This window comes from Pundamilia nyererei, unplaced genomic scaffold (genome assembly GCF_000239375.1).
Source record: "Pundamilia nyererei isolate P.nyererei 1_Seehausen unplaced genomic scaffold, PunNye1.0 scaffold00001, whole genome shotgun sequence".
Lineage (NCBI taxonomy): Eukaryota > Metazoa > Chordata > Actinopteri > Cichliformes > Cichlidae > Pundamilia > Pundamilia nyererei.
In genome coordinates, this window is record NW_005187402.1 from 3,525,873 (window position 1) to 3,546,782 (window position 20,910).

Sequence of the window (20,910 nt, forward strand, 5' to 3'; positions counted from 1 at the left end):
ACTGGGCTCAGTGTGTGTCTGTGTGTGTGTGTGAGTGGGGGGGCACTGAATCAGGCACAAGTTGTGGGTCAGCAATGGTCAAGGCCACATCACAGTTCTTAAATCCTCTCAGAAGCGCACTCTCTCACACACACACACACACACACACACACACACACACACACACACACACACACAGAGCTGTGCAGGACAGGGAGCAGTTTGCACTAATGTATCCACGTCAAAGCTCTCTGTCACCATTTCTATAGTTTGCTGTAATGCCAATAACAAAACACTGTTAATCTATTTTCCTACACGGTCAATGTAATGAGTTGTTACTCTTTACATTGACCGTGAGTCACAGGGGGGTAAAGAACCCACCTCCTTCGAGCATGCTAACAGCTCCACATGAAGAAAAAAGAAAAGATGACGTCTCTCTATTTATGCTCACCCTCATATTTAAAACAAATAAAATACTGATATGATGTTGATAATACCGGTGCTACATTAAAATGGAGAAACAGAAGAAGGGGGGGGGGGCACAGGACACAAAGAGAGATTTGAACAGTAACATTGTGACAAGAAAATCTTTGTAGCTGGGAATGATTTCCAGACTGGGAAAAATAAATCCTTAAAAATTATGCTGATGTCTGGCTTTTGATATTTACATAGACAAAGTCCAAAGTCAGAATTCAAAACATGAACACACAGTATAAAAACAATTCTGAGAGCACAATAATTAACCTCGTTCTGACCACATTTGTATGTTGTATTTTTTTGTGTTTATTTTCTTTGGTGAATGTTTTAACAACCACATACAGTTCGGTCCCACAGACAATCCTGATGTGACCAAAGTGCAGATGTTTTATAAACGTTTTGCACTGTTTTAGGAATTAAAGACATTTTTCTAATAAGTCCCACATTTTCAGAGGCTGAAAGTAAAAGGCTGCTCTATTGGATCGAGCTGTCCAGTTTTTAAGCCTCTAAAATCAGGGATTGTTTATCCTTATCCAGGGTCACAGTTGAGTTAGCATCTATCCTAGCTGTTATAAGATGTTAGGCAGGGACAGCCTGGACAGGTTGAGTATATCACAGTAACTCCTAAACAGTTTATGCAAAATCCTTGTAAAACAAGGTGTTTTACAAGGATTTAAGTCTGCACTTAAATCCATCGTGGTGAATAAGTACAAAAATCCTGCTTTAACCTTCGTTTAGCTCCTTGCATCCGTCCCCTTATATGTACGCGTCTGTCTCTCGTACGCAAACATGTCTGTGTGCTGAGGTCGGATATTTGATATGGATTTCTGTGTGTCTTGTTTTACTTACTCAGGAGGTCCATCAGCATCTTTCAGCTGATTGTTTTGGATGTGAGGCCACACTTAAAAAATGATTTGGTTCGGTCTCATCTGTTGCTGTTTTTGCCGTTCCAGCTGTAAACACACAACATTGGCAAACCACGGATAAAAAGTCAGACTTCCGCTTAGAGTCGTTGATGACAGAGCTAAAGGGAGACAGAATTTTAGACCTACATTCATCTGGTGACCAGCAGCACAGCTGCAAATCAATTTTAATGCTGCTCTGCGGGCAGTGGAACAAGCTATAAACACCACACTGACAACAAATGGCCAGAAAAACATAATAAGAGCAGCTTTAAAAATCACACTGACAGTATTGTTGCAAATAGTTTCCTTCTTATTCCCTGCTGCCTTCTGTAATGTGACAATATTTGACTTTTCTTGCAAAACCTAGAGACGGTTTAAAAGATGGAAGTAGTTCCGGTCCAACAAGCGAAGTGCTTTTAATCTAATGTCCAGCAGGGGGCGCCTCCCCTGGTTACAAAAAGAAGACATCGTTGAGTTTAGTAAACACTTTCCTGATTTGGCTCATTCACTGGTTTCCAGTATTATAGTTAAGCTACTTTCAGCTGGTCCCTTTTCACACCACAGCAGGAAGCTCCACACCACATCCACTTCCTAAGACAACCCCAAAGAGGATTTGTGTGTCCTGCTGGAATCAAACCAGCAACCTTTTCCTTATCAAACAAATGTGCTAACCACTTCCTGGTATAATAGAATAAAAATGTATTAAGTAATTGTATAATTTCATTTTTAAAACCGTGGTCTTTATTAGAGTCTGAAGGCTGGATTATCCAGCATGTGTCTGTTAGTCGTGCCAATGGGCGCTCGCTGTCCTGGCTTTCAAAGTCAAACTCTCACTCATCACAGCTGGTTGAGTGAGAGTTGGTTTTAAAGCAGCAAGAAGGCGAGGGGGAAAGTCTCCAGCTCAAGCCTTCAAAACAGGACTTCTCCATGAGAGATGTCATGAGAGATGGAAACATTCATCTTTTATACTGTCTGTAGCAAAACTGCTCGACTGCAACTACAGCATCTATCACATCTAACTTGAGTTAAGATCACAAGCCGGTCACTTGTTGACCGCCTGACATATAAATTATACAAACAGCACAGACATTGTAATAATTATTAAACTGAGGTAAAAACAGTGAAAAGGTCTTTTTTTATGGCATACAGGAGCTCCCTGTGATGTCACTGGGACTTATTGCATTTCCATATTTTCAGGGTCAACGGGACTCCGTCTCCTCTGTCGCTTAGCCCTTCTCCAGCCAGCAACGGAGGAGGAGCGGGAGGAGGATCCGGAGGTGCACCGGGGTCATCGGGCAGCGTGGCAATTCCCCAGCGGATTCACCACATGGCTGCCAGTCACGTTAACATCACAAACAACATCCTGCGGAGCTACGAACACTGGGAGACGTCTGACAGACTGGCCGCTGAGAGCCAAGGTAGGACGGCACAAGAGCGCGTACTGCTGGATGTATTTTCACATGGGCGCCAATACGCTGCTGAATATTTACTGTCACCACCGCAAGTTCATATCTCTAACATCTGGATACATGATGATTAACATGACAGGCATGCAAAGTATGCCATGTACATGTGACTCATACATGTGGTAAAGGAGTCAGTTTGAGTAAAACAGCTTTACTCACGTGTTGAAGATACTGAGAAAGACTGCTGAACACATAAAAACTTTCAGCAGGAGTTTTTGTTTTTATTTTTATTTCTTATTTATTTCTTATTATTTATTTGATCCTCTCTGTGAGCTCTTTGCAGAGGTTTTAGCCATATCAAAAATGGGTACCAACAGTGAAGCCAGTGTCGGCCAGCGGGGGGCGACTGCATGGTTGTAAGTGTGGTTCTATGAGAACACCCCCTGCTTCTACTTGGTCTACGACCTCTGTAAAGACTAAATTATGGTTACACAAAGCAGAATATGTTATCAGTCACAAAGGTCAATGAAGGATCACAAACAGGCCGGCCAATCTTAAGATTTACAAGTTACTACCATGCTGGAGCGCTGAGTGGAAGTACTCATTTTTCATTTATATCCAACTTACTGTGGAGGTTTTCTTGTTGTATTTTTTAGACTAAAGGCCTTTACACACCGGAAACCTAAAACCTGTCCAAATATTTTATGTGTTAAAGTTGTTTTTCGGATTTGGCTATTCTTAATGGAGCCATTCACACCGAATGGTCGAACTTGCAGCATTTATTTTTTTGGACCAAGCTTGATTTTTCAGATTTGATTTTTAGGATGCGAGTAAACAGATCAGACCAATCAGGTCGCTGCGTTTGGTAACAAGTGCACTCGTAGCTCAGAACTTGCACCAGTACTAAATATACAAATAGTAAAATAATACTGTTTTATTCAGACACACAGCTAGATGCTGCTCCGGGCCAGTCGATTCTTAGAAATGACTTTTCTGTCCCATCAGATCAGCTCAGCTGCCCCACTGATATCCTGAAATATGAACCAAAGCACTCCTGGATCAAACCATGAAATCCTCCCCCTGCTGCCTTCTCTTGAGAATTAAATGAACCCAAAATCATCTCAGTTTCTTCCTTTTGTTTTTAGAAATATAAGGACCAGCTCATCATCGCTCGATGTCGACTTCATCTTTTGTTATAGTGCGGGTTTTTTTGGTTTTGGTTTTGAAGACAAAAATACAACGTGTTCGGTGTAATTCTGAATTTCTCCATTTGCAACGACCTTAAGACTAAAAGCTAGTCTACACTGGTGTCCACAAAAAACAACTTGAGCTGATGTTGTAAGCAGCAACCACAGAAAGTGACATTTGGTGATTTAAAGTGTTGACGGGCAAAATAATCCCAAATTAAATTTTCCTCAGCTCACAAACGTGTGTTTGAAGCAACTACCAATTAGAGTGAAGGATACCACTGATTGGCAAATGAGAGAGTGGTTAATATGTTAGGTTACCGTGGCAACCAGGGTCTGTAACGTCTACCAGTTACCAACCAACCAGCACCAAACCGATTTGTGATGAGTTGCTTCCTGTGTGGTCGCCCGTATAAACATGAGCTGTATGAAAGTGAATGTTAAAGCTCTTAAAACCTTTGCAGAGAAATGTTCACTAGTCGACTAGTGAAAACAGACGCCAGGCGTGGCTTGTAGGACCAGCAATGAAGAAAGAACGAGCCTGACTTTTGCCCCATGTTGCCCACAGCTCCACTGGAAAAACACCAGCTGTAGTTTGTGTGTTTCATTTAAGCACAGAGGCGCTCTCAGTAACACTGTCTGTCTCCCTCCTTCCCTCCCGTAGATTTCTTCCAGGAGCTGGACTCTGTGATGGAGCCGTTGAGTCAGCAGAGCAGCATGACAGAGCTGGTTCGCTACGTAAGGCAGGGACTGCACTGGCTCCGCATAGAGGCTCACCTGCTGTGAAGACTGGACTAGAGCCAACATTAAGAAAAAGAAGAAATGGGCTGGGAGCTAGAACTCAAGTGAGATGAGACCCAGAACGATGCTTCAGTTCCCACTGGGATCCTTTGAATGTCTTTACACCATGCATGGTAATATAATGGCTTACACCAGGTGGATTAATTGGGCTGAAATCACCTTTAATTAGGAGTGAACAGTAACTAAGTTTGGGAATTTCAGCTGTGAACCACAGAATACAAATGATCATATTAACAATTTGGCTGATGCTGCTTTTTTGGGGGGGAGCAACAGTATACAAGTGATTGTAGCTTTAACTCCTGAAGGGAACACACGTTCCCAACCTCATCTCCCAGTTTCACTGAGATGGGTTCATTCTCCAACAGACAAGTGTGAGGCTGAATGTAGGGAAAGAGCCTCAACAGAGGCTCACCTCCACCAGCAGTGGCCCAGAAATGTGTCAATGATTAGGAAAGAATTAAAGCTTTAGGCTGATATTGATCCAAGTGGAAGAGTACCAGTCCAATCTATTAGTTAGGGACCACACTGGTAAAGAGGCTCAGCTACAACCACTAATGGAGGCTAAATTCATTGCACTTCTTTTATTTCACTCCATCTTCAGTCTTTAAAGAGGGATCCTCAACAACCAACCAAAAGCTAGAACCTGCAGTTATTAGTTAGTATAGAGTAGGGCTGCCACAAACGATTATTTTGATAGTCGACTAGTCACCGATTATTTTTGTGATTAGTCAACTAATCAGATCATGCATCCATTGTACGTAAAAAACCAGAGTTTATTGCACCAGCAGCATCTGCTCGTATATAACTATCACTAGCTTATAGCTTGAAGTGTTTAAGGTATGTGCTAACTAAAAATAAAGACAAGATGGTAATTAAATTTTAATGAAATGTGCAGATTATTTCCCTGGAGTTAAATAAACTCAGCCGATTTACTCAGGAACAAATAAAATACTGAAAAAAGCCAAATAATAACATTAAGTTATCTAAGTGACTTGTATATCATGTTTAACCTGAGTAGCGAAAGACAGCGGTGGGTTTGAAAATGATTTGCCCAGAGTCCGGTGTTCTCACCAGCTCTAGTGAGCCTTGAACCCCGGCTCGCTATCGAGCTGGTGGGTAACAGACGTCTCCGAAAACGTCGGAGCGCTTTTGAAAATATGTGGCGTCTTGATAAACTGAACAGATATTTGAAGTTTACACAGCTACATTATCGCCTGAAAACACGTTAAACGTTAAAAGAATAATAAGAGTAGTATTAAAACTAACTAGCTACCGCCATTGTTGGAAACTGAGCTGGGCCGCGCTATGAATTCTGGGACACGGCTTCTTCTTCTTCTTCGAGGTTTAACGGCAGCTGGCATCCTTGTACATGTAGTGCTGCCATCTTCTGTTTCAGTCCGTTATTACACTCTTAAATCCTACTATTTATTCCTGCGTCTTTTGGGATCTTACAAAGCTTCAAATGACTCGTCGACTATTAAATTAGTCGTCGACGATTTTGATAGTCGACGTAATCGTGACTAGTCGACTAATCCTGGCAGCCCTAGTATAGAGTTACTTTATTACATTTAAAGCCTCAGTCACACTAGAGAAAACAGGACAGCTATCTGTTTGTGACGGAGAGGATCACCTGTTGATCGGTGACTGCACTGAACTTGTTCCACTTACAGTGAGTCGGTGCAATCAGCTGGTTGCCCAGAGATTGAGCAGCACTCAACCTCTGCTTCACCACTTCCAGTTGCAAGGCAGTTGCACAAGTTGACAGGTTGCCTGTCGAGCAGCAACCTGTCTCCAAACAGAGTGCAACTCAGACTGACTGCAGTCGCTCTCAGACAGATTCGATTATTGCAATCAGTCTGCACAGATGAGCACAACTTGACATATTTGCAACAGGGAACTCGGCTCAAATGGTTGTTGCGTTCTGCTTATATTCTTACATCAAAGCAAGACTGCCGAGCCTCGGCATCAGGAGCTACGTGACATTTGCTGGAGGAATTTCTGAGTTCCTGTTTCCAGTCTATGATCTTCTGCAGTTCATGTCAATTTGTGTGCCTGTAGACGGCAACATATTTGTGACAGATGGCAACAGATTTGATATTTTCACCGATTTATTGCCATTAATCCATGTATTATCACAAACAGATTGCACATATTTGCCAGCTTGACCCTGTTCACAATCGCAAAGTGACTCCCTGTTTTTCACCATCGTATTCCACCAAAGTAGGAGACTGAGCAGTCGGACACCTGGTCGCCATTTTCAGAGCAACCGTTTCAGAGTTTCCCTAGTGTGACTGTAGTGTGACGTGATGACATTTCGGTTTAGTAAAAATATCTATTACTCTGGTTTAATTTGGGAGTAAAGAAGTTAAACTGTTACTCTCAACAATGGCAAAATTAACTTATTGGCAGTTCAGGAAGAACCTTTATGCCACATTTAATTTCTGAAAAGCACACAGTGCAGTTGGGTTTTGTGTTTCTCCTCAGTATCACACAGACAGTCTAACCCACTCCCACCCGGCAAAGCCCGAGATTCACACAGTTTAAACAAACGAGCACTAGCAAAAAGGCAATCCTTCCTAATGAGATTTTGTATTTAAATGAGGATCTTTTGACCAAATAAAATTGTAAACTACATTACAGGTACAATAGGGCAAAGCTTCAAAAATATCTAAAGTCTTGTAGTATAAGTTGAAGTTTCAGTTTTGTGGGCTACCAGAACAAACATCCAGTTTGCTGGACCTACAAATAAGGGCTTTCTTCCATCACATAAAGCATCTGTCTGGTTCTTCTCTTGCTGGTTATGAGCTTTTGTGAAATTCCACTCAGTTCTAGTTCCCATAGTAACCCACCAACTAAGGCGTCAAACAGTTACTGGGGGGAAAAAACTACAAGATTCAGTATGATTTGGCTCTAATTAAGCCCCCACCCACATGCAGAGCAAGTAAACAGGGTGAAACTGTCACATCGGCTTTTCTGCCCTGATGTCAGAAACAAAAACTATATCTGTGACTTTGTACAGCACGTAATGAGATCAAATCAACTGCCGGGTGTCTTATAGTCGTTTCCCCACATTTGTTGTGCTGTGTCGTTAGTGTGTATACGTGTACAGCTTATTGTGAAGTCTATTTAAAATCATTACCTGACCGAACAATAACGATGTTTGTGTACAATAATGTACAGACTGTGACTCCTGAAAACAGTGTTTCCTGTGTCTTGTGAATGATTCAATGTGAGCGAATGAGGAAGTGCTGCAGGTAAATGGGGCATCTACGTGTGTGTGCCAGCGTGCAGGCTATAGCTGCATTTACAAAGCGCCAAAGTGATTTTGAAGTCATCGTGGCGCATTAAAAACAAGAGACCACGCTGTTTCTACGTTTTCACGTTCGCCATCAAGACTCCAAATCAGTTTATTATGGTCTTTGTAAATCCAGCACATTAAGCATGAATTTTTAAGTTTTGGATCATTTGACCATCGCTGAATGTGTATGGAAGACAATGCAGATGTGAAATGTAATTTTCACTTTGACAAAAACAAAAAAGGAAAAAAAAAAAAAGGAAACTCAAGTGCCTCTATTTGTGTCCGGTGGGAATTGCTCTATTTATTTAAAACAAAGAATGAATCTAAATGATTTTCCATACCATATTGGTATAAATATGAGATTGTTTTTCGTAAAATCAAATGTTTCCATAAGCTTTTTACTGGCGTTTATGAAGACACCAGGGTTTGGCTTTAAAAGAAAAAAAAGAAAAAAGCAAACAAACAAACGTGATAATGTGCCAAATTAGCATCTGTTGCTGTGTTTTCTCTTTTTGACAGTTTGAGCAAGTATAGGTTTGTCTGAAATGCCTGAAATTTTTAAGTCATCGCATGCAATAAATGATAGCTTCAGACCAAGAACTACTTGTGTCCATTTTGACAAAAAAAAAAAAGTAGTATATTTCTTGTTACATAAGTCACATGCAGTGTTGCAAAGGTCGACGTCTCATGAAAATACACAGCCATTTAAATGCACAACGCTACAGCTAGCAGTCTGAAACCTCAAGAACATTAAACCTTAAAGAAATAAGTGGACATTTTGGGAATATTTTTCTTACTTCTTTCTGAGAATAAAAACTCATATTTGTATATGAAATATAAAACCTATAACTAACAGCTAGTTTATGTAAATTAGTAAAAAATTTAAGCTCAGTGAATGTATATAAAAGATTGACGTAACCACCCAACAGTCTTCAAAAACTACAGTTTTGAAGCTTTATATCTTTCTTTGTTTTTGAATCAGATGTGACTGTTTTAAAAAAGAAAAGGCTAAGCTAGCTTGTCTAGTTACAAGCTAGCCTTTTTAGCGAGCCATATTCACAATTCACTGATATAACTGGGAAGCTAATACTAGCTATTGCTATTAGCTTAAAACAAAGTAGACGAAAACAATATCAAACCAGCGGTTATGCCCCCTATACATAACTTGCTTTAATACAACAAATAAAATTCAAATGGTTTACATTTGAATAAAAGGCATCTCTATTTTGGTTGTACGCTAAATTTATGTTTTTTTAAACGGTATAAAAAATGGACGTAGCTAACATGATATCCCATTTTAGACACTAAACATTACCATTTTCACAATTTTAGTTTCAAAATACCAGATGCCACAAGGATGGGTGGGTTTAAACATGAAACCACTTGCTCACTGGTGAACTACTTGTTAATCATAAATTAGTTAGCTAAGTAAGTTAGCTAAGGAACCAAATTATCCTACACATCCAAATGTAGTATAACCAAGACTTACAGTGTTGCCAACTCCTCAGGAAGGAAAATCGCTATTGGTTGTCCTAAAAGTCGCTAGAAGTCGCTAAATGACGTCATCGCCTAATTTGCATAATTGGTCATACTAATGTAATTGTAACCTAAGTTGTTGGAGAGAGAAACAACATCGTGGAAGAGACATAAAGTGAGTAAAAATTGCATTTAGAACTACAAATTAAATTTCTTTCAGCAATTATTGTTTTTTTTAATGTCACAGTTCCAACCCTGCTCCTTTATCCGGGCTTGGACCGGCAAAAGTAACCCGAAAATGGCACTCTGGTGGAGTTACTTTGTGTGAGTGGGTGTGTGTTTATAAGTAGTTTTAAACCTTGTGATCCACAAAACAGCATAACAGTAAAAGACTAACTGCGTTACAGTCAGTGCGGGAGCAGCGGCTTCGGTCATGCGCGATTCATTTGCAGTCTGGACGCACAGGTGTGAACATCTGCTGCCCTGATAGCAGCGGGGGATGGACTATCCTCCGCCTGTGAGCGCTTTGGCATGGGTGAGGTGCCCACGACAGCACCGCTGCCTTTTGAGAATAAGAGCGATACGCGTTTTTAACGTCAAAAAGTCGTCATAAATAAGTCTCCAATAATACCAGAAAAAGTCACCAAATTTGTTGCTAGTCGCTTTTTAGAAAAAAAGTTGCTAAGGGAGTCTGAAAGCTTGCTAAATATAGCGACAAAGTCGCTAAGTTGGCAACACTGCTTACATAATGCACCATACGGTAACAGCAACCACAGCTAGTGCCATCTGGTGGCCTTCAGAGACAATGCAGGTTTAAGGCTTAATTTTTTGACCTAGAAGCTACGTTCATGTTTTATACGTGTATGCTGATGCTAGCTACATCTAGCGTTTTACTGTTTAAACATTGGAAATAAGACTATTTCCCAAAATGTCAAACTGTTCCTTTAAAATGGACTCATGGTTCTTCATCTGAACGACTAAAATGCTTACTAATCACCATTTAGACAGCTGTCCAAGCTCCACTTTCTGTTGCTTAACAATAACGCTTTTTACAGTTGTTTCTTGTATTTATTTGAGGTCTTGAAGCCAAATTAGGATTGTCCCAGCGAGCCACTGAACTTCTACAACAACCTGTAAACACTACCCGCAAACCGTTTCTCTGACCTCAGTCGTTTCAAGTCGATAGTTGGTCCGCAGTGTTGCTCAGTCCAATTCAATGATGTTTGGTGTTGTTTTGTTTTATGGTGAAACTGTGATGTTACTATATGGTTATTGTTAAGTTCACTTAATGGTCCCTTATTCTTCTTGTATGCAGCGGTACAATATACAATAATATGCTGTAAAAAGTCAGAAACATTGCATTTGTGACATGGGAAATATCAGTTTCATTCCACTATGGTACATGTCACATGACAGCTATGGTAAATGTTGAATTCATGCAACAGTTTATTTATATGCAATGTCAATATGTGGGTATATTCTGAAACATTTTGAAGACAGACTTTTCTCAGCATGGCCTTTTACTCTGCTGGCATCTTATTAAATATCCCATTAGCTCCTGTTGCATTATCACAGTTGTCAACTTGTTTATCGAAGGCAGAAACATCATTACTGCTGTTGTGATTACAATAGAGCTAAACACACTGATTTATTTTTTGACAGCAGATGGTAGCAAGCCGATAATACACTGATAATCTCTCCAGTAGTGACGAGTGTCTCTAATATTTGTTTGCATTTCACAAAATCACAGATTCGCTTTGATTGCCAAAACTGTCTCATACAATAAATGAACTAGCAGGATTTAAAATGATAATAAAGGGTTTGATTTTTTTCTTCTCAAATTCCTTTAATCTACCAGAGAGATGTTTTCTTTTCTTTTGTGTTCGTCCTCATTCGTTCTACTGTCAGAGTCATGCAGCAGTGTTACAAATAAGAATTATCCAATAAATAAGAATTTGTTGAGGTTAGTGGAAGGAGACGTTAATATGCTCTTCACAAAAACAAGAAATATGATCGATAATCAAGAGATAACCAACAAGCATCTCTCTGACTGTTCTTTAGTAAAGAAAAGGTGGCATTTCTGGAAATGTTCTGATTTGCCTTACAAAGTGATGAATACATCAGCACCACTCTCACGTCAGTGTAAGTTAGCCTAGCTTGGCATTAAGCTAGAAAGCAGTAGAAAACTACATCCCTATCTCTATTCAAAGTCTAAAAACTGCGCCTCTAAAACGAATACATACAGCTCTGCTATCACTTCCAACATAAATGAAGACAGAAAACTAAACAGCAGTGACGTTTGTAAGGTTACTGGAGTTGGGCTAGCTGGTATATAATGATGTGCTATGTTAGCATAATGCTAACTTATTTTTCCACTGGATAAAAGTTAACATGAGGGTTCCCGATGGTTAGGGACAAATGCAATCGCATGGTAGGATGCTGTAAACGGACCAAACTTCAGTCAGAAGAACAACTGAGATAATCCCTCCGCAATGCGAGGTTAGTCATTAATATACTGCAACAACATGGGAATAGAGCAGCTGCCAGAGAATTCGACATTAATGAATCAATGGTACAGAAGTGGAGGAAGCAAAAGAATGAGTTGAGTAAAGTTTGACATATCTGCGCCTTATAAACCGGTGCGCCTTATGGTCCGAAAAATACAATAAATTAATATCTTGGTACAATTTCTAAGTCATATACGAAAACTGACATTCTGCACCATCTTGTGGTTCAGAATGGTACTACACCAGAATCTTAACAGCGACATACAACATAAACTACAACATAATATTCACAATTAATATTATACAACACTAAAAGAAAAGGATTACATTTGAGGGGCCTTAAAGTCGCCTGCCTTGTGTTATGGGATGGGTAGTTCACCAATAAAAGTATTTATGTACACAGTCTGCTACTTCTGCATAGTCATGATTCACTTCATATCTGTGTTGCTTGGTTCAAAGCTTGAATAAACATTCAAGCCTTTTGTTCAAGGCTTGAATTTGTGGAAGTGGGAAAGTCATTTCTGGAACCAGAGCCCTTAAAAACATGGGCGGCCACAAACATGCTGCGATTTCAGATAATATCTCTGCAGTACGATACTTAGCCGCTTTCTGTTGATGGCAAAATATTTGAAAAATATAGAAGTAAAGAACGCGCCATCTCTTGGAGACACTCTGCAATTGAGTTAAAATTAGTGTATTCATAGTGGAAAGTAGAGACACCCCAGAAGAGAGAGGGCAGAGTCTCTGTCCAGCAGTTCTAAGTGGCTGTATCGTTAGCCCATTTTAGAAGATTAAGCCCACTTTTAACATTTTAGCTAGGCTAGGCTAGGCTAATGAGCTTATGGTTCTGAGCCCATATTAAACATCTGGCATGAAAGTAGTGTCCTGAAAAGAAAAGCAACGAGAACATTTCCTATAATGCCTATTGACGAGAATAGATAAAATATTGACTATTCTAAAATAAAATTTCTATTAATAATCAGCACTTCAGTTGTATCATGTTCTCTATTTTACAGTATATTGGAAAAGTGGAAAAAAGAAAAAGCAAGATCATATTTCCAAATAGTCCATGATATTCCTTCTACGATCACGTGACCTTCTACCATGAAGCCTTCACTGCCTTGTGTGTAGCATTTCTGTGATTGCTATTTTGCTTTTCTTCCTGGAACATAACAGTGTTAAATCATGTGGGAAATCAAAACGGTCCAAGTGTAACCGACCCATTTAACAGGAAGTTTCTTTAAGGTTTTCAGTCGCTCTGTTCCCTGCGGTGAAAAACTGTTGCTCGAATAAGCTCGTTTCTGCTCCGCGACTCTTAATAATGTCCAAATTAATCTCGAGAAGGGCAGCAGCTTTTAAACTATAATAGTGTAATTGCTCAAGATTCATTGGTGAAAAATTGTCATCAGCTCATCTAGCCTTTTTCTCTTTCATCTTTGTTGCGGTGGAAGAATAGCGCCATCTTCCTGATTAGTGCAATAAAGCACATGGCTGAATTCCCGCCGCATGAATACAGCGTACGCCACGTGTGGTATTCAGTGACGTTAAACTGCTTAAATCCAAACTGTGACGTGTTAGTTAGGCAACCAAATAAGTTTAAGACTGTGTATCTGAAGCCTGACACTGGTGGTACAGCAGCAGCACAGTGCCTCTGATCCAGCCTGACTAATCTGTCTGTGAATCTGATGCACATCACTGGCATAACGAAACATAAAGAACAAAATAAAAGTTCTGTCCAACACGGATTGCATTGTATTTCTAAATGTGTTGCACAGTTTTTTTCTGTTTCTATCAGTGCTATCTTTTGGCCTTTTCTATGGTTCTTTTTATAATGAAGTTGTTCTATGTGATGATCAAAAGTTGTGATGCAGTTCCATTGTTTTTAAATATTTAATGTCTCTAAAATATGGATTAAAATCTGTTTGAAGCAGCCATCCTGCCGTACTCACTGTCTTCTTTCTGTCTTTTTTATTGCATTCGGGCTGAGGTCTTCAAAGTTGCCTTGCAAGGATGTGCTGAACCTCCCTTTGACATTGCACATAGAGGCAACAGCAGAAGGCTGAGACATTTCCAAAGGTTCCAGCAAGTGTGTTTTTTTCCCCTAATGAACCAAATCAACCAAATTTTACACTCAAGATTCTTTTATAAATAAAAGAGCGGCTCTGACGTAGATTTTAAGAGCCAAGCTAGTCTTCTTATTAGCACTAATGAACTCTTACTCTACATCATAGCAACTATTAGCCTACTTCACCATGCATGATTAATTCATTGAATGTAGCCACGCATTAGAATTCAAGAGGGAATAAGCGGGCCGTGTGCGTGATGGCGGAAGAGAGAGATGGACCTCAGAATGTGAGAGAGAAATGAAAAGAACCAAGGACAAAAAAAGTCTATTTTCTCAGAGACGTAAATCCCGTCTAATTCTGTGTTTCCATAAATGAATAAGGAGGTGGAAACTATTTTCAGGCCTTCAGATATCCTGCTCTCAGTGCATGTGCATGTCCTTGGTGCAGAGGCAAAACACTGACAGCTTAGATTTATAGCTTTAATTGCCACAGGTAACCATGCAGTCAAATAGGCTCTCAGATACGGCTTAGAAACAGACTTACATTTAAGAAGTATCCATGATTTGAACAGAAGACAAAAATGCACGATCGAACGAGCACCACCAAGGATCACGATATCTTTAACACATCATTTATTAATTAGTTTAAGTAATGGAAGGCAGCACAAGTCCACCTCTGTGTTTACCAAAAGCTCCTTGGATTTATTCTCTGTGATGTTTCCGTAGGGTGTTGAGACAGTTTGTTAGAAACACAGCTAATGGGGCATGAGCACTGGAACCTTGATGCGCGCTGCTGCTATCGACTTTTACATATGGACTGGCGCTGTGATCAAGATAGCCGATGTGCAAACCCACCCGCCTCCACCCCCTTTGTGAGCGGTCCCAAAGCACAGACGAGTTGGAAAAGCTCATTATCCATTCTTATGTTATATTCTTACAGACTGAATAAAAGCCTGGCATCAAAGAATGCTAGACTTGACTTTGAGAAGCAGACGGCCCATTTTAAATGTATATTCAAATGCAGGCTTTTTGAAAAACAATGCCTAGATTTTAAGTGGAGAGAAGAATAAATATTAGATCTGTACGTTTCTGAAATATTTTTTTTTTCCTGTTTCTAACAGCAGTAATAGGCCAGCTCTGTGTGTTTACCAGTGTTGGGACTGACGCGTTATTAAGTAACGCATTACAGTAACTACGTTATTATTGTGGTAACGAGCACGGTAACTAGTTATTATGCCAAAACCAGGAACGCGTTACTCGTTACTGGGATTTAGATAGGCTCGTTATTCGTTACTTCGTGTGGTGGCTATCGCGGAGCTTCCACAGATTCAATAACATTAGCAAGTGGTGGAGGCCAGCAGGTGGATGAAGGAAAAGGGAGGCAAGAGGAGAGACCCGAAGCGGCCGCTGGTCTGAGGGTGTCAGGTGAACTGAACTTCAGGTAAGAAGTTATAACCTGCAGTCCATCTGGGTCAGATATGAACCAAGTTTAGGTTGAGTTTATTTTTGTTATGCTGACTTTTTCGTACTTTTTCGCTAGCTAGCATGACGGAGTTTCTATACAGCTGGGTGGTGCTATGTTACTGATGTTGAACTTTATTTTGTTCATAAGGTTAATTATTAGAGTTGCCAACCGTCCCGTAAAAAACAGAATCGTCTCGTATTCAGAGAAATTATTACGCGTTTCGTATTAAGGTGAAAAGGAGCACAGTTTGTCCCGGACTTCAGCTACAATGAAAAAGACACAAAGCTGGATTTATTCTGTCTTTGCTGCACAGCTGCCTCTTCTTCTCTCATTCTCTCTCCCTCCCTCTCCTGTTTCTACTTCAATCATGAAACTGATCAATGATCAATGATCAGCTGATCGGCTTTTCTCTCTTGTTTGTTTATCGCCCACTTTGCGCCAGAAAGAGGAAACCAGCGGATGTCGCGGTAAACAACAGTAGCACGTTTAAGCTTGATCAGCTGTTGTTAGAATTTATTTAATATTAATTTCTAGTATCAGCTGATGTTTGCTGGAGCCACAGCTGTAAAACCGCCGGGCAAGAAGACGGTTTGGTTATCTGGTGAGAGGGAAACATGAGGATGAAACCAGGAGATGTCCTTACTGAATCACCAGAGCTGAACAGGTGATGGAGAAACAGGTTTACCTTTTAGTTGGTGGCGGCCAGAGGGCCCGGTGCGCCCCAGGGCAGCTGTGGCTACAATGTAGCTTGCCATCGCCTATGTGTGAATGACTGAATGTAGTGTGAAGCGCTTTGGGGTCCTTAGGGACTAGAAAAGCGCTATACAAATGCAGACCATTTACCATTTAACATGAATGAGTTGAAGGGAAGTTATGAACTGTTTCTGAGAGACAAATAACACCAGGATCCTTTTCTAAGTAGCTGACAGCTGGTAACTATGCAGGGGCGGGTCTAGCAAAGTTTTGCCAAGGCGTAGGTAGGGCATTAACAGAGAGAGGGGGGCACAAGGAAATACTTTTCTTTCTTATTCTCATTTAAAATGTCTAGCTTTTAAAAAAATAATTATCTGAGTCTTACAACAAAGAATTGATAGATTGATACATATATACCATCAGAACAGTGCACATAACTGTCACAACAGTGTTTATTTTCATTCAAAGGCTTTATGGTTTTTCCTATAATGGTGTAATAAACTCTAGTCAAAATGCCCGGGACGATTTTTTTGTCCCAGTCCAGCCCTGTAAGCAGCTCATCTGCAGTCTGGTGTTACCTACATCTTCCTATTCCGAAGGCAGAATTTCCGAGTTCTGAGTACAATCGAAAGCACCACGACTGCAGTTTTTGTGTTGGATGTAAAAAGCGAGGATAGAATGGCTAGGATAGAATCAGGTGTGGGATTTCTCTCAGGGAAATGTGCACATTATTTTTTCCTTTCTATTGGTAGGTGGCACACTGCACTTGTGGCAAGTAAGCAAGCTAGAAGACTGGCAGTCTGGCTGGGTATCCAGTTACGGAAGCAACACATTAACAAGAGAATTCTGAGTTAAATCAAAGTTACTTTCCCTAGTAACTAGTTACTCTGAAAGTAACGAGTAACTTGAAGTAACTGAGTTACTTTTGATATAAGTAACTAGTAATGTAACTAAGTTACTAATTTAAAGTAACTTACCCAACACTGGTGTTTACAGGAAACTTTCAGCTAAACAAGTCAAGGAAGAGTCTAGCAACAATTGAGCAACCAGACACCAGAAAAAGTGAAAGTCAGTGACCTGCTGTGACAGCAAGGTCACTAATGGTTATTTCATGTGAGCATGTCCCACATGAAATAACCATGAAGTACCAATGGCAGTGAAGCATACCCCTGATAGAGAGATGGCAGGATAGTAAAGACATACATACAGATATTTATAGTGAAAATTTTCTGGAAATGTTTCACAGGACTCTGCAGCACTCTGAAAAACTGAGCACTTTCTTTCTACTTCCATAGGGATTAAGGAGCTAGGTAGCAGCCAGGTGCTGCTGATGACATGCACTTGACTAACTGATCATCAATAAGTGTTAGCGCCAGTTCAGGTGTGTGTTAACACAATACCACAATCTTCTGTCTGAGCACATTCACCCCAAGGTCAGACAGTCAGCCTCAGTTAGCATGTTAAATACTAAAGTTCATGCATAATTATAAAAACACTGAACAAGCTTGTTTGGAAGGGTCACCAGGAGAAAGCCTCTTCTCTCTCTAAACAGAACCTGGCAGCACAGCTGAGGTTTCAAAGGGCTAACAGACTGAAGGACTCCTGAAACAATGTCCTTTGGACAGACGATTACATAAGTAGAGAAAAACAAACACAGCATATCAGCTCACAAGCCCACTGGTGCAGGGGTGATGGTTTGGTTTGAAGCAACAGGACTTGGGCACCTTGCAGTTATTGAATTGACTACAAACTGGATTCTAGATTCAAATGTGAGGCCAACATTGATCCGAAGGACAGCAGCAGCACGTTGAAATGGCCCAAAGTCCAGACTTCAACCAATTAAAATGCTGCAGTGGGACCAGTGAGGGAGCTGTGCATAATCAAACGCCTGGAAACCTCAAACAACGTTGTAAAACAACATAAATCAATAAAATGAAAAAGTCCTCCAAAATGATGTGGAAGGCTTTTCCACAGGACTGCAGAGTCCAGATGAAACTTCACATTACTGTGCAAATAGCAGGGTGGTAAGACATACATACAAACAGGTACCTATGCAACTGGAGCCTAGAACATCTACTAGTGACCAACTTTATATGTAGAAAAGGTCGGAGTCTGACGTTTGCGTCATTAGTCTTCCTAATATCCATCTTCTTCCGCTTATGCGGGGCCGGGTCGCAGGGGCAGCAGCCTAAGCAGAGAAGCCCAGCCCTCCCTCTCCCCAGCTACCTCCTCCAGCTTATCCGGGGAAACACCAAGGCGTTCGCAGGCCAGCTGAGAGATATAATCTCTCCAGCGTGTCCTGGGTCTGCCCTGGGGCCTCCTCCCGGTCGGACACCTCACCCAGGAGGCATCCATGTCAGATGCCCGAACCACCTCAACTGGCTCCTTTCGATGTGGAGGACTCTCCACAGTAATCTGAGCCCCTTCCGGATGGTTGAACTTCTCACCCTAACTCTAAGGGAGAGACCAGCCACCCTTCGGAGGAAGCCTATTTCCGGCGCTTGTATCCGCAAACATTTGTGACCATAGGTGAGGGTAGGGACGTAGATAGACCGTTAAATTGAGAGCTTTGCTTTTACACTCAGTTTTCTCTTCACCACAACAGACCTTCTCCCGTCACTGGAGAACAAGACTCCGAGATACTTAAACTCTTCCACTTGGGGCATGAACTGGTCCCTGAACCAGAGTGGGCACTCCACCCTTTTCCCGCTGAGGACCATGACCTCCGATTTGAAGATGCTGATTCTCCCACCACTTCACACTCAGCTGCAAACCGTTCCAGTGTGAGCTGGAGGCCATCACCCAAAGAAGCCAACAGAGCCACATCATCCACGAAAAGCAGAGATGAGATTCTGAGACCAAACAAGTGAAAGCCTTCCGCCACTTGGCTATGCCTAGAAATGCTGTTCATAAAAATTATGAACAGAATCGGTGACAAAAGGCAGCCCTACCCACCCACCCTAACCCCAACCAAGAGAGAAGAAAGTAGCTTTTGTGCTATCAAAACATAAGTTTTACCTTTTTCAATACCATAAATGAACAAACTCCTGCTGCATTCCTGAATCACTGATATAACATCTTGAATTCTTTTTCTCTCTCATATTTATTGATTTCATGTTCCAAACAACAGTCTGACATTGCTCTAACATCTTACTCAAAATATATTTTTCCCTTTTTGTTAAAGCCACCAACCAGTCACCACCAAAGAGCTGATTACAGCCATTCAGTTTCATTACAGAAACCCACTCACTAATCCATTCCCTCCGTCTCAATCTGCAGAGTGGCAGTTTTAATAGGCCGCCCCTCCCCCTCATTCTTTGCCAAGTGATTTTGTTAAAACTGAGAGTTTTTCTATTTAGCTCTGTGGTTCGCAGCTCCAGAGGCGCTAACGAGGTAAGAGCTCGTCAGCTGTAATTGAATGACTCCTGATTAAACTAGTTTCACACTGACAGGCAACATATTGCATCTTGTCCAACTTCTAATCAGCTGCTTCCGCAATGCTCCATGCAGATGTCTGCGTTCAGGGTCAGGAAAGGCTGTGGTCCAGGATAATGCTTTGTTTATTTTAATGACGACAGTGTGCATTTTAATTGACCAAAAGCCCCAAATAAGTGGAATGTCAAGAAAGAATTTCACTTTATTACTTTACACAGCTATAATATTTTGTGAGTCTAAAATCAACAATATAAGATTTCAGGCAATATTCATTCAGGTTACTTATCTCAAGAACAACTGAACAAGAAACCACATTTAAAGTGCTTGTCCTGCAGACCCCAGTTTCCTTGGTGAAAGTGTTCGTTACATTGCAACTGTTTACTTACTCTGGTCTGAAGAGATCTTCGGAAAACCGGTTAAAGTCTCACATTGCATGTTAGAAATGTTTTAAACCCTGAAATACAAACAGAGAAGTAGTAGCCTTTAAGGTGTCGCGGATAAATACAACAAAATAAAACAAGTACCGATACAAAAAAAAACCACACAGGGAAAATACCCAGGGAAACAGAGTTAACGATAAAAATGATAAAAACTAACTATAAAAACCCGACAAAAAAAAACAAAAACAAAACCCTGTAAACCATAAATTTCACACCAAATCCTCAAATCTTGCGGCCCGGTACTGGTCCGCGATTGGGGACCGCTGGTCTATATAAACCCTGCCATATTTAAAAGGTAGTGCAGCTCTGTTTAGTTATCCTGATGCAAATTTTAGCTTGCTCAACAGGGCTGAAAAGTTTGCCTAATGGTAGATGCCCAAAAACTGCAGTTTTTTTGGAGTTTGCTGTTACCTGCATTCTGTTTTCTTACCGCTCCCAATTCAAGTGTATAATCCCAGCTACAGTGGCCGCTGTGGGACAAATAACTCCGGCCACCATTCACCTGTAGTGAGTGCAGGCCGTCAGTCTGCTGTTTACCTCAGTTATCAATATACTGTGTGTCCGCCTCTCTTACTCTGGACCAGGCTGTAAAACTTGTGATACTGAGGTGAGTTGTTGCAGATATCTTGTCAGTAGGCGCTGCCGTTTCTGTCTCTGTTAGTTTTTATTAGCTTCTCTAAGCCAACATTAGTCTTTGAAGTGCATCTAACACTGTTTTACACTTAGTGAACAAACTCTCATACAAAGTGAATATGTAATGAAGCCGTTTATCAGGC

At 40.8% G+C, this 20,910-nt stretch overlaps 1 protein-coding gene across 1 annotated transcript in view; it reads left to right on the plus strand.

Annotated features, from left to right (window-relative positions):
• aff2 (AF4/FMR2 family, member 2) overlaps nucleotides 1–5,460 on the plus strand; it is a 195,966-nt gene extending 190,506 nt beyond the window's left edge. Inside the window, exons 24-25 of the mRNA XM_013908962.1 lie at nucleotides 2,559–2,779; nucleotides 4,619–5,460. Coding sequence (XP_013764416.1) covers nucleotides 2,559–2,779; nucleotides 4,619–4,740 — 343 coding nt within the window. The 3' untranslated portion in view covers nucleotides 4,741–5,460. The remainder of the gene's footprint in view (nucleotides 1–2,558; nucleotides 2,780–4,618) is intronic.
• Nucleotides 5,461–20,910: the final 15,450 nt, after the last annotated feature.